General features: G+C 31.2%; 2 protein-coding genes across 2 annotated transcripts; both read right to left on the bottom strand.

Moving 5' to 3' along the window:
- Positions 1-15: 15 nt before the first annotated feature.
- Positions 16-3642, bottom strand: LOC126686470 (ribosome-recycling factor, chloroplastic). The gene is made up of 11 exons (XM_050380525.2): positions 3498-3642; positions 3278-3416; positions 3113-3182; positions 2934-3029; positions 2604-2701; positions 2150-2261; positions 1550-1591; positions 1171-1227; positions 936-986; positions 446-502; positions 16-240 (listed from the first exon to the last, which is right to left on the bottom strand). The coding sequence occupies exons 1-11, from the start codon at positions 3583-3585 to the stop codon at positions 223-225; spliced, it is 828 nt and encodes a 275-aa protein (XP_050236482.1). The 5' UTR covers positions 3586-3642; the 3' UTR covers positions 16-222.
- A 4286-nt stretch (positions 3643-7928) lies between these two features.
- On the bottom strand, positions 7929-14325 carry LOC126686468 (ARM REPEAT PROTEIN INTERACTING WITH ABF2-like). The gene is made up of 19 exons (XM_050380522.2): positions 13896-14325; positions 13567-13724; positions 12811-12983; positions 12605-12725; positions 12421-12495; positions 12250-12344; positions 11995-12070; positions 11753-11860; positions 10934-11062; positions 10774-10842; positions 10564-10623; positions 10302-10425; positions 10053-10192; positions 9637-9700; positions 9456-9535; positions 9277-9341; positions 9070-9187; positions 8872-8996; positions 7929-8434 (listed from the first exon to the last, which is right to left on the bottom strand). Exons 1-19 carry the CDS (start codon positions 14155-14157, stop codon positions 8350-8352), a joined length of 2127 nt encoding a protein of 708 aa, XP_050236479.1. The 5' UTR covers positions 14158-14325; the 3' UTR covers positions 7929-8349.
- Positions 14326-15501: the final 1176 nt, after the last annotated feature.

Raw genomic sequence — 15501 nt, 5'->3', positions numbered from 1 at the left:
CAACATGGCATGCAATTGAGGAACTCCTATATTGACATAAAATAACAAGTAAAATTTTGATTCTTGAATATTGCTGTACAAAATACTTCTCATTTTTCATTTTCAAAAGCAAACCGTATGAATATTACTTTCCCAAATGCCTTTATGCACGGTTGCAGAAATTTGTGCAGCTCAAAACAGACTTACAGCTCATTCATTTACATTTCTGATCGAACGCCTCGGTCAAACCTTCAGCAATTCCTGATAAAGATAAATAGCTCAAGGTCAGTTTTTGATAACCATGAAATGGTATTGAAATTCTCCAATATATTCAAGACAAGGCGTCGTGTGTAGATAATGCAAGAAAATAAGCAGGCTGAAAATAATGATAATAAAGCTGTGAATTCGCAATTTAGAAACTAACAAATAGTAGTTTCATTCTACCAGTTTCATTAAAAAGAAATACCTTTTCTTTTTGTTTGAAGACTGTGTCAATCTTCTTCATATACTCATCTGTCAGCTTCTGGAAGCACAAACCAACATTAACATAGAATCCACAAAAAAAGATAGAAAGTAGAATCTATGAAAATTACTTCTTTTTTTCAATGATGGAAAAAGGACGAAAAGATATGGAGTTACGACTGAAACGAAAAGTTTGAATGGGAAACTACATCATGTAGACAAAATGCTATGGGTAATTCATGCAAAAACAGTTGCATCATTTCATAATGTTATTGAATAATTTGTTTTTTACAAATGCAACTACGGAAGTCATGACTGCAAGAATGGGGTTAAGAATTTTACAACTCTCCAAGAACATGAAGGTTTAAAAGGAATCTACTGAGGCAATTTGTTCGATAGATACTAAAACAACGGTGGATTTAACCATAGCGATTAACGGAAGACATCCTAAATCATCCATCCAATGAACAGCACAAAGTAAAGCATAAAGTTACCTGCAAATCAGCAGATAAGTCCTTCACATTGTCTTCTGACAGCTTCTTTTCCTGAATTTAAAGTGTCAAAAATAAATAAAGCTTGTAAAGAACATGCATGAATGTATAAGTTTGCTTTAAATTTTTTTTGTCGTTGACAAAAAAAAGAAAAAAATAATAATAATCAAAGGATAAAAGAAAAGTTTAGAGAAAAGTAAGGAGAAAAAGTCAAAATAAGACTATCTAAAACTCTAACCTTCTCAAGTTTCTCATAAGCTTTCAAAGCATCTCTTCTGATATTCCTCAATGCCACCTATAAATGATAGATCAGGAATCAAGATATGGAAAATGTTAACCGCTGTAATGTATTCCATTTTCCATAAGGCCATAAATAAACTAGCTGATACGGCAAACAGCTAGAAGAAACTTGTGAAGCTTCTACTCTCACATCAGTATTTCTGGTGATTCCATACAAGGAAATTTGATTAATAATTTAGATATAGATCCCTCTGTTTCTAATAAGAATTGGATACTTGAACCAACTCAATCAAAGAAACTGCCACAACTTATACATACAAGATGTGATAAAAAGCTATAGCATGATATTCAAACCATTAACCAACAACCATATGTACCTTCCCTTCTTCAGTCAGTTTAGCAACCATTTTTGACATCTCCTGCAAATTTTAAAAATAAATTAAATAAAAATTATAAATCCATCAAAAGATCTCTCTGAGCCTCTGAAAAACACACTCAATAATCTTCAGAAGCACTTTAATTCATTTTTCATTATAGCCGGTAAGAAATGTGGAAGTTTTCTCAAATAAGAACATTTGCTTAAATCAGCTGAGCATAGCTTGAGCTAATACAGAAGACAGCAAGCTATAATCGATTTCATAAATTTAAAAGCAGAATGACATTTATTTATTCATCCGAGCATAATCAAATTTTTTTGTAGAATTGTGAGTGCATACATTAGTGTAAGCAAGAGAGATAATTTTTTGTGGGATAAGGAATATTCATTTGATGAAAAAAAGATCATGAACTACATGAGGCATGGAACTATAAACAGCATGCAGAAGTGACTCTTGTAAAATCCAAAGCAGTACAGCAATACAAAGTCCAACTTTTACGTGTTACTATGTAAACGCACAAAGTAATGTGGTGGACTAAAGGACTCAGGATCTTTTGGTGAAATTTAAATTTTGCTGCATCCTAAAATACTAAGCGAATACCTTTCTCCTATCAGATGTCAGTTGCGGAATGGACAACCTTATAACCTCTCCATCATTATTTGGGGTCAACCCGAGATCAGAGTTTACAATGGCCTTCTCTATAGACTTCAGACTGGCATGTCAAGGAATAACACAAATTAGCAAAGTGGACAGAATGAATGTAAACAGGTGCTGTCGCAAGCATTCAATTCATATAGCTCAAAACAACAGGCAAACATTCTCAACTGGATAAAACACCCAAGAAAACACAACTCTATTGTCAGAAATGTTTCTAGTACCATCTACAGTTCCACAAAACATTGTTTCGCCTTAAGTAAATAAAAATTCTGTGAAAACTGTAAGTCCGACTCTCTTGTACATAAATAAAAATAGGAATAAGTAGTATGCATCTTATGTCTATTCCAGAAGAGTACATGATCAGTGAGCATAGTCTTTCTCTATTCATTGAAAATACCTGGATTTGTCATATGGCTGGACCAATAAAGAACTTGCATCAGGTGTACTGATTTGAGCTATGGTCTTCAAACTGACCGGAGTTCCATAGTATTCAACCTGTAAATGCATAGTTTCATACCTTTTAACAAAAATTAACTCTTAATAAAGCTATAAATCAAAACTAGATGACACTTCATAACAAGTACTACACACAAAACCTCATTGTTTGTAATAACACTCAGCTCGGCACATTTCACTCGAATTGGACGGAAAAACATACATAAGTCATAAGGAATTAAACATGTTCATATTTTAAATGAAAATAAACACAAGTATTATATATGAATACCTCAATCTTATCAAGCATTGCAGGGTTAGATCTGCCAGTCCTTATAGAGTTAAAATTTGTCTTAACAGTATCAATCGACTTCTCCATCCTTGCTCTCTGTTAAAAACAAAACCAAATTTAACATTCTGAATTACTACTTTAACTCAACAATTACCAAAAATTAAAAAAAAAAAACTCACAGCATCTTTCTCAATATTTGATTTCTCAGCTTCAATCTCTTCCATAGTTGCACACCTCACCACTCCTCTTCTGCATTTCAAGAAGAAAACAAAACTAATAATTTAGTAATTATAAAAAAGGCAGTAAAAACTACAGTAAAAACAGAGATAAAAAAATTCACTAGCCTCTTCTGCAACAATTGTTTGACAACAGGTTTGGCAGAAAGTTTTGTGGCGCCTCCATAGCTAGATGAAGAAGCCGATAACCGCCAGCTGGCACTGGTGCAGCGACTCTTAGCGTTATGGGCAACTCTACAAAATGAACCTGTTGAAGGGAATAAAACTATAATTGCTTTGGATTAAAATGCAGCTCAAAAAGGAAATGAAAATTTGTAGAGAGGGAGACCTGGAAGTGATAGGAGGGTTTTGGGAGGGTTCGAATTGGACTGGAAGGTTGCTCGAAACGGTGACGTTGTGGAAGACTGAGTCGCCATGAAAGCTACTAATGTACTAGTAACTAGTAAGAAGAGTAGAAAAATGTGAATTGGAAGATGCCAAGGTGGTATTAGTGAGAAAGTTGTGGATAAGGTTTTGTTTGGTTGTATGGGCTACAGAACTACTTATGGGCCTGAAATCCAAATCTATTGAGGCCTTTGATATTATTTGTGAGCCCATATTTCAAATTATAGATTACGAGAAAAACACTAAACTAGTTAAAAAAAGATTATTTTTTCCCTAAAAATTAGCCCATAGTAATTTTTAATTTTGAAATATACGATTTAAGCTAAAAAAAAATATTTTTTCCCTAAAAATATACCTTTTCACTTTTTATGTTTTATTTTTACTGATATATATATCTATAACAAATATAAAAGTGTATTCGCGGGGGGAACACTTCCATTTACGGACAAAAATACCCTCTACATATTTTATCCAAGTTGATATTCCTAATTGTGACATATAAGAATATTTGTGCTTAACAAATAGAAAGATAACATTCCTAATCCATAAAGAAAATATATTAAAAATAATTATCGCAGTAGCTATCATTACATATTAAATTTCTAATCCTAAAAGGAATTGTGCAACAACTATCATTATGTGTTAAATTCCTAATCCTAATAGGAATTGCACAGATATATAACTATATATAAAAGAATATGACGAGTTTCATTAATATTAAATAATCATATTATAATATTTGTGTTAATGTTTTGATATTTTTTATATTTATTAATTAGTTATTTATTATGAAAAATAATATAAATTTGTTTCAATCATATCATCATTTTTTATTAACAACAATATCAAAAATTAAATCTATTGTTTTAGCCTTTGTTAAAAAAAAAAAATTAAATCTATTGCTTAATTCTAACTTTTAACATTTCCAATAAAAGAATTTAAAATTTTATAAAATAATTCAACAAAACAAATAAAAATATACAAGTCTAATAAAATTTAAATAATAATATATTATTAAAAAAATATACAATTATAATATTAAATAACGGGTCATATAGATATCGTTAACGTGCGTAGCACGTGGTCAAAAAAACTAGTACATTAAAAGAACATAATCGATACATCTTTGATATATTTTTGATATGAAGCTTAAAAAAAATTAGTACAAAGTGAAAAAAAAAATAGGTGTAAAATCAAACTTCATCCTTTGATACATTTCCAATAGACTCTATTATATAAATTTAGAGGAGATAGAGAATTTAATTCTCTACATGTAGAATCAAAATCACTCTATTTTCATATTTAACTAATAATATTTTAGCTTATAAAACAAATTGATTATTTTTCTTTAAGAGAATAACATGTTTTCTTTTTCAACATAAATTTTTAAAAAGTAAACTAGAAATAAGATTAATAGTTAATTAAATTTATAAGAAAAGAAAACTAAAAATTAAATTCTATATTTTACGATAGATGTTATATACTATAAAGAGGGGAAATTCTAAAAGAGTATCATTGTATATCTATACTATATATAAAAGCACGGATGGGGGGAGGGGGGGACAGACACTTTTACTAAATGACCCTTTCTATTTTATTACCAATTACTATATAAGTCAAGGTTTTAAAGTCATTTACTATTAAATTAGTATATTAATTATTGTGGAAGAATTGAATTAAAATAAGGACTCTAGAATACTATATATAAAAGCACGGATGGAGGGGGGACAGACACTTTTACTAAATGACCCTTTCTATTTTATTACCAATTACTATATAAGTCAAGGTTTTAAAATCATTTACTATTAAATTAGTATATTAATTATTGTGGAAGAATTAAATTAAAATAAGGACTCTAGACATAATTATCAAATAAACACTCTATTTTATAGCCAAAAAAAATATTCATCTTAATTGACGTTATGATAATTAAGGAAAAATATTATATACTACTACAATTAAAATACTTTTCTAAACTAACACTATTCTTTTACTATCTAATATACTTTTCTAAACGAAATTGTTCATTAAACCATTAACATTAAAGAGTTGGGTTGGGATTTTAGCACTCACAATTTTATTTTTGTACTCCACTATATTGTTTAATAGCTAAATTGCATGTGTCTTTCTCTTCTACTTGAGTTTTTCTTTTTTGCTAATTAAGTATTCATGAGTTGTACTAGCCACCGTAATCACTATTAAAAACTTTTTTTCCTAACTGAAAACGTTAATCTAGAAAAAAAAAAGATGGAGATTCAATCAATGGACACGTATTAGATCAGTATTCTTTTCCCAATTTATCAGGAACAAGGTTATTTTTTAATAAAATAGAAAGAGATATAATATTAAAATTCCGCATGAATAATTGTAATTTTTGAAAATTTCATAACTAATTCTACAATTTTTATTTTAGATCAAACAATTAAAATATTTAAATTTTATTTTCCGTGTCTCAAAAATGTGTAAATTGTTTTGTATTTTTTCCCTTAAAATATCCATTGCTCTATTTAAAAGATATAAGGCAAGTTGAATATCAATTGCAACAATAATTTTGAAATTTTAAAATAAATCGATGTTTGGTGAGACATCAATGGTAATGTCGGACAAAAAATGCGAATGGCAAAAAAAATGATCATATTAGTTCTAGAGGTTAATTACGAGAATAGGGAAAATATTATTGCTAAAGGTTAATTTCATATAAAATTACCACATTTACACGTTTTTTCATTTTAATCAAGTCCTTTAAAAAGTGTCAAATAAAATCACCATCTTTTATTTTTTTACAAATCAATCATCGATGAGTAAAATTCGATGTCTTTTTCCTCCCAAATAAATATTTTAATCTGACTAATGTCCTAATAACACACAAAATACATTCCTCTTACTCTTATTTTATTGATTCCGGTTGTCAAGTCAACAAAGATACCGATTTTTCACATTCGTGATTTGCAAAAAAAAATAAAAGGTGGCGATTTAATTTGACACTTTTTAAAGGACGTGATTAAAATGAAAAAACGTGTAAAGATGATAATTTTATATGGAATTAACCCAATTGCTAATGTGAGAAAGGGTAATATAGTCAACTATAAATTATAGAGGATTGCAGAAAACAGTTTGGGAGTGCGAAACTGTCCTAAAGAGATTATAACAGCAATATTATAAAATTTGAAAAAGGAAAACCCTAAAAAACCTACTAGATTGTCTTTAATTAAAATTGGACTCTATTTTTATTAGAATTGGAGATGCTCTTAGTATTTTAAATTAGCTAATTCTAATATTAAACGGACAATTTATTTGTACGATCATATAGATTAATAGTTAAAATAGTAGTAAAAACAATAGAGAAAATATTTGTAACACTAATTTTTTTGTATATTAGACATAGTTAGTTTTTTTAATATATAATTAAACTATTTAATTATTTTTACTTATATATTCATGATTTAATGTATTATTTTATTAGTAATAATTTATTATATATATAAAAAATATGTACCAAAAGCATATCCACAGCTATAAAAAATATTGGAACACGCTATTGTTTTTCAGACATAAAAATAAAAATGTTAATTAATTATAAAATACATTTTATAAGTCAATTAAAAAAAAAATTTAAAAAAAATCAACCAAAAAAGTACAAATATCTTCAAACTTCTTTTCATTAATATAGTCAACAAACTAAACATTTATATTCTAACATTTAAAATTATTAATTTTTAGCAATGAACTGATGTACTAATGAAAAATTTATTTTATTAATAAAAGAATTGAAAATGATTTATTTTAAAGTATCTTAATATTTCTACTAAATACTAATTATTAAAACATAAATTGACGAGTCACATTACGAGCCACGTGTGTAGCACGTAATGCGAAACTAGTTTCTTAAAAGGCTTAATTACTTAAAAAAACTCCACCTTAAATTTTTTTTTCGTTTATACCCTGACTTTGTAAAAAAGTCATTTGTACCCAATTTTAGATTTTTAGGTTTCATCTCTACCCAATACAATAATATAATCGACAATTTAATAAGTTAAAGGATGAAAACATTAAAAATAATTAAATGAAGAGTTATATCATACATCTAATTAGTATATAAATATAAATTGAAGGAATATCTTAAACTTTTTTCCAAATGAAAAGAGGCAATTTTAGTACACTTTTGGGTAGGAATGAAACATAAAAACACAAAATTGGATACAAATGACTTTTTTACAAGGTCATGGTATAAACAAAAAAAAAGTTTAAAATGTTTTTTTTTTATCTTTTTCTCCATTATTAGAATTGTTGTTTTAGTCTTTGGCATCATTCAGTTGAATTCAAATTCCAAATAAGAATACATTTAAAAGGTACTAACCAGAATGTAATCATACAATTAGATTAGAGAGCAGCATTTTAATTTGGATATACTGTGAGATGTCTGTTACAGAAAACAATTGTGCGGCAACTTCCTTTACTTCCCTTTCAAAACTTTTCAAAACCAAAACCATTAGATGGTCCTAATGGAAAGAAAAAAAATCTAATATCAAAAGTTGGTTACATTGTGTTCTCATAAATCTGCTAGACATATCAACCGCGCACTGAAGCTGAGACTGAGAGTGCTAATTAAGCACCTGACCTGATACGCCACTGGCTGTTAAAAGAATAACTCTGCCATTTGAACTGGTTTAGAAGAATTATTGCAGGGCACTACACTATGAATATTCTAAGAAAATTAGCAGCATTAGCTTCAAAAATTTCTGTACATCCTTTCGCCTTTGCCTTCACGTAGTTAGTTAGTCTATAGCTGTCTTGCCTCAAGTTTGCTTGATGGGCTTCACAAGTGCTTTTGTAAAGTAGTTCTCCATCTCCGGCAGAATTTGTTGGATCAAATCAGAACACCTGCAAATTCCAAGGTTTTCAATTTACAGATGTTCGTTCTAAACCAGTTCAAATCAAAATAATACTATAAAATTTCACTTTTAAGGACATAACTATTATTTAACATTTGAAACTAACTAAAATATGAAAATATACATTGCAAAAATCAACTATATGTATTAACCTGGGGAAACATTGGCAAATTGAGAGTTAATGTATACCACAGCTTAGAACACAATTTGTCAAATCGCTCTATAGATCAATCTAAACCAGTTCAAATCAAACTAACGCTAGTCTAGATGGTGAAAAATGTGTGCTTATATAACACTCAAAGTTGGATATTATAAATCCAAGCAAAATTTGTACAGTACAAAGACCTTAAGATGAGTTTTGCCTTTTAAAAATCAAACTATATATACCTGGGGAAATAATGGACGACTTGAAAGAATATAACATACCATGGCTTGGAACTCAATTTGTCAAATCGCTCAAGGATAAAGAGAGTGCATGCTTCTTTTAATGATGTAGCATTAAAGCCCTCGGATAACTCATACATAAGTGAAACATTATCCACAGAGATATCCTAAAAGAGAAGGAAATAATTTAATCAGACAAACTTCAATTCTCCATTGAAGAGCTACAAAAATATGCAATACCTGAGCAATGGTGCACTCACAAAGACGCTTTAGACCTTCCAAAAGATATTGGTCAGCAGCTCTAAGGAGATCTTGTGCAATGTCAATATGAACATCCACAGACCCTGTATATATAAACCTATAAACAGAACATGCCACCAGTAAAGCACGAGAAAAAAAGAGGCAAGTCTCAATATAGAACTATGAAGCAAAGGCCACAGTTCACACCTCATCATCAACTCAAAAACATCCCATCTGATATTTGGAATCTCTACATCTTTAGCATCTCTCTCCTGCAATTTTGTTGAGGGCAGGTCGGTAAAGGAAATTAGATATGAATAGATTTGCAACTTCAATACATAGCATTTTACACCAAAAGTGAGCTTTTAAGAAGTTACAAATCTCACCCTGTAACCCCCATCAAACATTGCACGAAAGGCATCCGAAGAAGCAAGCAAACAAATTCTATGAGCATAGAATCGTTTACCTGGTAAACATAATTATGATGACAATCAATAAAATGATAACAAATAAAAATAACACAAAATAATGAAATCTGGAAGTTTATATGTACAAAGAACTTCTTACCTTCAACCAAAAATGTAACATCAGACAAAGTGGGATTGTTGACATATTGCTCTCCCAAATATACCTGCAGAAAAACAATAAGAAAATGTCAGTTTTCAAGTGGCTGTTTTTAGCCTAAACATGGGATGGGAGGCTAAGGAGACCCTAATCAGTAGAGAGGAACTGAACAAACAAGCAAAACTATCATTTGGTGAGCCAGCATTCGATCTGAATAGAGAGTGAAACACTCTGTTCAAGAGCATCAAGAGCATACCATGTACAAGAATAAGTAAGACATATTAATGGCACTTCCAATTAAAGTAGGCAAACAATAAATTAAGAGCTTGAACTGCCATATGCTGGAATTCTCAAAGTATTGTAAGGAATGAAAATGAAAAACATGCATGAATCAAAAGGATATCATAAAAGTAAAGTACCTGGGGAGTTGGGGAGAGAGGAGCAGCATCCACTGGTGAAAATGATGTAGTTTTGGTGGCTAACTTATATAAAGCTGATGCACTTTCCTTTTGCTGCTTTATGTCTCCAGACTCCAGAAGATCCAATAGTAACTCCAAACCTGCAGGGAAACAGAGAAGGAAATAATAAATAATTTATAATACCATATAAATGCAATCAATAAGAAAAATGAAAGCAATAAAAAACTCTAAACAATGCAAGAAATCTACCATTGTTATCAAGAAAAACAGTTTTTCGATCATCAGGAGCACAAAGATGAGCAAGGGACAAAGCAATTTGTCTTTGAACTATTCGCTCAGCAACCCGCATCAAATATAAGAGGTAGCTCAACACCTATATAAAAAAGGAATTTTTTTTTACAAAATAAAGTAATAGGAATGAAGGTTATGCCCAAATACCAAATTTTATGGTTATTGAACTGCCAAGTGAAGAATTGGATATCACTAAACAAAATAAAATTAGACAACTTACTCGTCCATGAAGTTTCTCCTCGAGCCTTTTCAATGTTTTTGCAACACAATCCTTTGTTTGCTGTAATTATCATAACCATATTATAAACTGAGTCAGCTAGGAAGACAGCAATAATATTCTAGTATTATCATATGCAAAACTGAGTGAATGAGCTAGCTCTAGCACAAAGTGCCTAATAGCCTACTGCAATTGATTTCAAAGTTAACATACTTGGATAATGAATTCTCCATCCTGGAGTTTCTGAACACCGCCAACCTTGACAAGTTCAGTGACATTATCCTGTAGAAATAACCCAGATACCACTTAGTATTACAATAAATTATTAATGGCATTTTAAAGTATATTGGCCAAACAATAAATTAACCCCTACCTCATTATCCGCAAGGCCAAATAATGCAAAAGCAGCATTATGTTGCAAGGATCCGTTCTTTGATTCAAGTAGCTTAAGTAATGGACCTATCCCACCTTCATGAGCAATGCCAGCTTGGTTGTGTGTCTCCTAAAAATGTTATTATTATAAGTAATGATTACGGGAAAAAAGGTTTTCTTACAAGCACATCAAGTGTTTAATACCCATCCCATTACCTTCTAAAAAACATTAAAAAAAATCAAGAGAGATGCAAGGTCACAAAATAAAGTCAGACAAGCAGCGGAAGCAAAAGGCAGCGATCTCTTTCTGAAGATGCTAAGGATTTAGATTTAAAATTATCAATACGTTCCCTATGCTTAAGATTTTTGTTGAACATGCTATTGAACACGGATCAAAGTTGGTTGAATATGACTCATCATGTTCAATCCATCTACACACTCCCTTGTAAAATAAATGGTCTAGATTGAAAGGGGAAAATTAAGTTAAGTTAATTTACACCATTCATTATAGATTCATTGAACATGATAGGTCATGCTCAATCAACTTGAGAGAATCCTAATATTTTGAACAATTATCCTCATAGATACATTCTCATTGGCAGTCTTTTCTTAAAATGTAACATATCTTACAGCACGCAAATGATCAATAGTTTGCTATGTGAAGCATTTCTTCTAAATACTAAAATAAAATAGAATGACACATATGGCAAAACCATTTAACTTTCAGTCACAAATAAATGCTTCCATCTATCAAATACAGAGCATTAGCATGTGTGCATGTGATAAGACATCGTCATGCAAAGGATCAAAGATTTAATACCTGTGCCAACCTCCCAAGTGCAAAAGTTGACATTTCTTTGAGTTGTGCATCTGAGGACTCCAGCATGTCAATTAACGGTCGGACTGCTCCTCTTTGAACAATATGCACCTGCATTAGCCTCATTGTCATAACAATTGAACTCAATAAAACACAAGGCACAACTCTCTCTGATCGATTCATATATGCAATGCCAATCTTAAGTAATGCTCCCTAAATACAACCCTCTTCTATAAACAAATTACCTTGCAATCTGAATCAGCAGCAGCAAATTGACCCAATAATAGAGCTGCTTCTCTTTGACTTTCCATACAGTCGGAGCTGTCAAAATGCATAGAACCTCAGATATTAAAGTCCCCAAAACATTTGCAGTGAACAATTAAAACAAGCAAAATAACCAAAATATGAAGCAGCCAATAAAAAATATATTAAACATAAATGGGCAACTAAAAAACTAAATTTTCTCGCCTAAGCAAACCTATTAAAAACATAATTCTGACCTCAGCAAACCTATTACAGGTTGTAGAGCTCCAGCCTGAAGAACATCTCTCTTTATGCTTGGAGATGAGTGGACCAGATTTCCAATCACACCAACCTACCAAAGCTTAACAATCAACACAACGTAAAACAAAGAGATTGCATACATATTAAAAAAAATTAAATGAACTAACCGCTTCATAATGTAGGGTAGTATCTTCAGACTGAAGCATCAGTATAAGAGTTGGTAGAGCATTACATTCTACAATCTGCAAGTTCACATCGTTATCAGCAATAATGCTCACCAACATTCCACCTCGTGACTATTCCTGAATCCTGATAAGCAATTAGTAAAAAGAAGAAACAAAACTCATTTACCTGACTTTTATTTTCATCGTTTTTAAATGCGAGGGTCCTCAAGGCCCCTGCAGCTGCTCTCTGTACCTTTGCATCAACAAACTCAAGCAGTTCAACAAGAGGAGGGATGCCACCTTCAATCCTGAATGTATAATCCAATATTACAGAGATTGTGATAGTAAGAAACTCAAGGCTCTAGCAAACGTGTAATATAGAAGTAGACAAACCTGACACGTGTTTTAATGGCATGATTTTCATGAGCAAGGTTAGTGATTGCATCAGCTGCTTTCCTAATAACACCATTGACTGCTCGAGGGTTACCACTTCTTCTATCTCTCTTCAACAGGTCAACCAGATGCGATAGAGCTCCAGCATCCACTATGAGTTGTTGATGCTCAGGCTATTCAGTAAATGATAGAAAAAAAATCAAAAAGTTAGGAACTAATAAGAGAAATATTACTATTTTCATTAGTTTAAAAAAAATAACATTTATAAGTAAAGTCAAGGAAAGAAATAAAGCATAAGAGAGACAATCAACATCAAGATTCAAGATGAACTGTCAATATCCTAAAGCCACTCTGATTGATGAATAATAAAATTTAAATAGAACTCATAGGGATAATTTGAGGCCTTAAATATCAACTGGAAGGATCCAAACACTATTGTCGAAAATAGATGTAATCAACTACTTCTTGCATCTTAAACTTTTCAAACAGACACTAAATTTAAAACATATCTAGGCATATCACTTAATTAATAGGCATGTACATGATAAATATGAAACAACAAAAACACTCAAGAACTAAAAGAAATTCAACAAGGAAGTCAAAATCAGATAAATAACAAAAAAACAATTATAACAGAATTATGTGATCAGTCACATTAGAGCAATATATGATATTGCACCAAATGAAACAAATTAAATTTACATAAACTTAAAATAAAATAAAAATTTGAAAAGGAATTTAAGCATATGTAGTTACTTTAACTGCAAGAAGTCCAAGCGCGAAAGCACTCTCTTTCTCCACTTCATGCTCGTAGCGCTTCGGTACGCTTTCACCTCTCAGCGGCGGTGGCGCCTTAAGATGCGTTACTAGAGCAGGCACAGCACCACACTCAACAATCAAATTCACAACCTCCTCTACACATTAAAAAAAAACGTTAAAACAATCTATAAAACATAAATCAAACCTAAAAACACAAAAAAACGTATCTATTCAATTAAAAACAGTCTTACTAAATTTCAACATAATATTCACAGCGGTTACAAACAAACTGGAAGCCGAGGGATTTATATTTTAGAAATGATTACCGTTTTTTGCCAACTGAGCGAGCAAATTAACAGCGCGTTTAGCAGCACCGCGATCGGCTTCAACAGACGAGAAATTCGAGTTAAGAACATCAACATGCGCATGGATTTCACGCGCGAGATCCTCCCGAACATCGTCATCAACAACATCATCCACATCTATGGAAATAGCAGTACGCTTGTGAGCAGGATCTCGTTCTTCGTGGAATTCCTGCTCAAGCTTCCTCTTGACGCTTCGTCTGGTGGTGATTGTTCGGTGATCCATGTGGTGATGGGAGGGGTAATTTGGGGAAGAGAGAACAGAAAGCGAGAGTGAGTTATATTATTTTGTTTTTCTTCTGTTTTTAAGGAAATGAAGGCAAAGTTTTTGTTAATATAAAAATATTGAAAAATTGGATTTTAGTTTTAGGGAGGGTGAGGTGGAGGGGGATTGAAATGTAAGACCCGCCATTTAGATTTCTTGTAGTAATTATTAATTTGCGTTCCCGCCTTTGGGCGGTTATGAAATTTTAAACTACAACGTGCGCGCCATTTACGCTCTGTTGGAATTGGATCAGTGGTTCTGATTGGCTTGATAGCAATGGCCTGCTCCAAAGTATTGTCTATGCCCTTTCCTTAATCCATATTAATATTAAGAAATTAAAACTTTTTAAAATGAACAAAGGATCATTTTAACCGCTTAACTTGGTATAAAGTATTAAAAAAATTCAAAGATGAAAAATCTGATCACTTATACCGTGAACTTGTAAAAACCAGTTCAAAAAAAAATTCATGCTGACATGGCACCTTAATTGGAAAGTGAATTTCTAATTAATCATAATTTACTCTAATTAATCATATTTATATAATAGTTAATCATAACTAAACTCTAATTAATCTAAAAGTCTTTTTTTTAATTAATTTTTTTCAGTTTTGGCGAGGAGGAAGAGCTTCATCACCTGGGTAGAGGAGCTAATGTTCCTGTTCTCAAAGAAGGAACAACAATTCCTCGTCTGAGGAGCGATTTACTCCCGAGGCGAGGATATGCTCCTCGCCAAAGATGGATAGACCCAAATGGGTCTGATCATCAAGAAAACAATGAACAGACCCAATGGGTCAATTCTGAGGGATTGATTCTTTTCTTGGCAAAAGGTTTAGTCTTTTACGCAAACCGTCTTTGTTTTGTCTAAAAGGTATTTTTTTCATTTTTTATTTTAAAAAATAATTAATAATTAATATAAATTAAATAAAAAAATTATTATTGTTTGTTAAATTATGGGGGTTATTTTGATATGTAAGATATCAGATTAAAAGGATTACATTATTTAAAAAAAATTATGTATTAATTTAATCGGTTCAAATCCTTCTCTATTGGGTGAAAGACCCCTCTAATTTGCATTTATTACGACTCTTTCTTCATGAGTATTGGAATTGGAACAGTTTTTTTATTCCAAAGAAATCCATTAAAATATTTAAAAAAATGGGACCATTTTAAATTTTTGCCCATCAAAAATCAGTTTGAAAAAAAAAACACCATTCAAACCGAAGAGTGTGTCTCACTCTCTTAGATAAGAGTGAAGAGGGGAGGTTTTCGACTTTAATTTTCTAGATTTAGGAGAAAAGTGATCTT

This window comes from Mercurialis annua, linkage group LG6, assembly GCF_937616625.2.
Source record: "Mercurialis annua linkage group LG6, ddMerAnnu1.2, whole genome shotgun sequence".
In the NCBI taxonomy this organism is placed as follows: Eukaryota; Viridiplantae; Streptophyta; class Magnoliopsida; order Malpighiales; family Euphorbiaceae; genus Mercurialis; species Mercurialis annua.
This window is presented reverse-complemented; position numbering and strand designations above follow the sequence as displayed.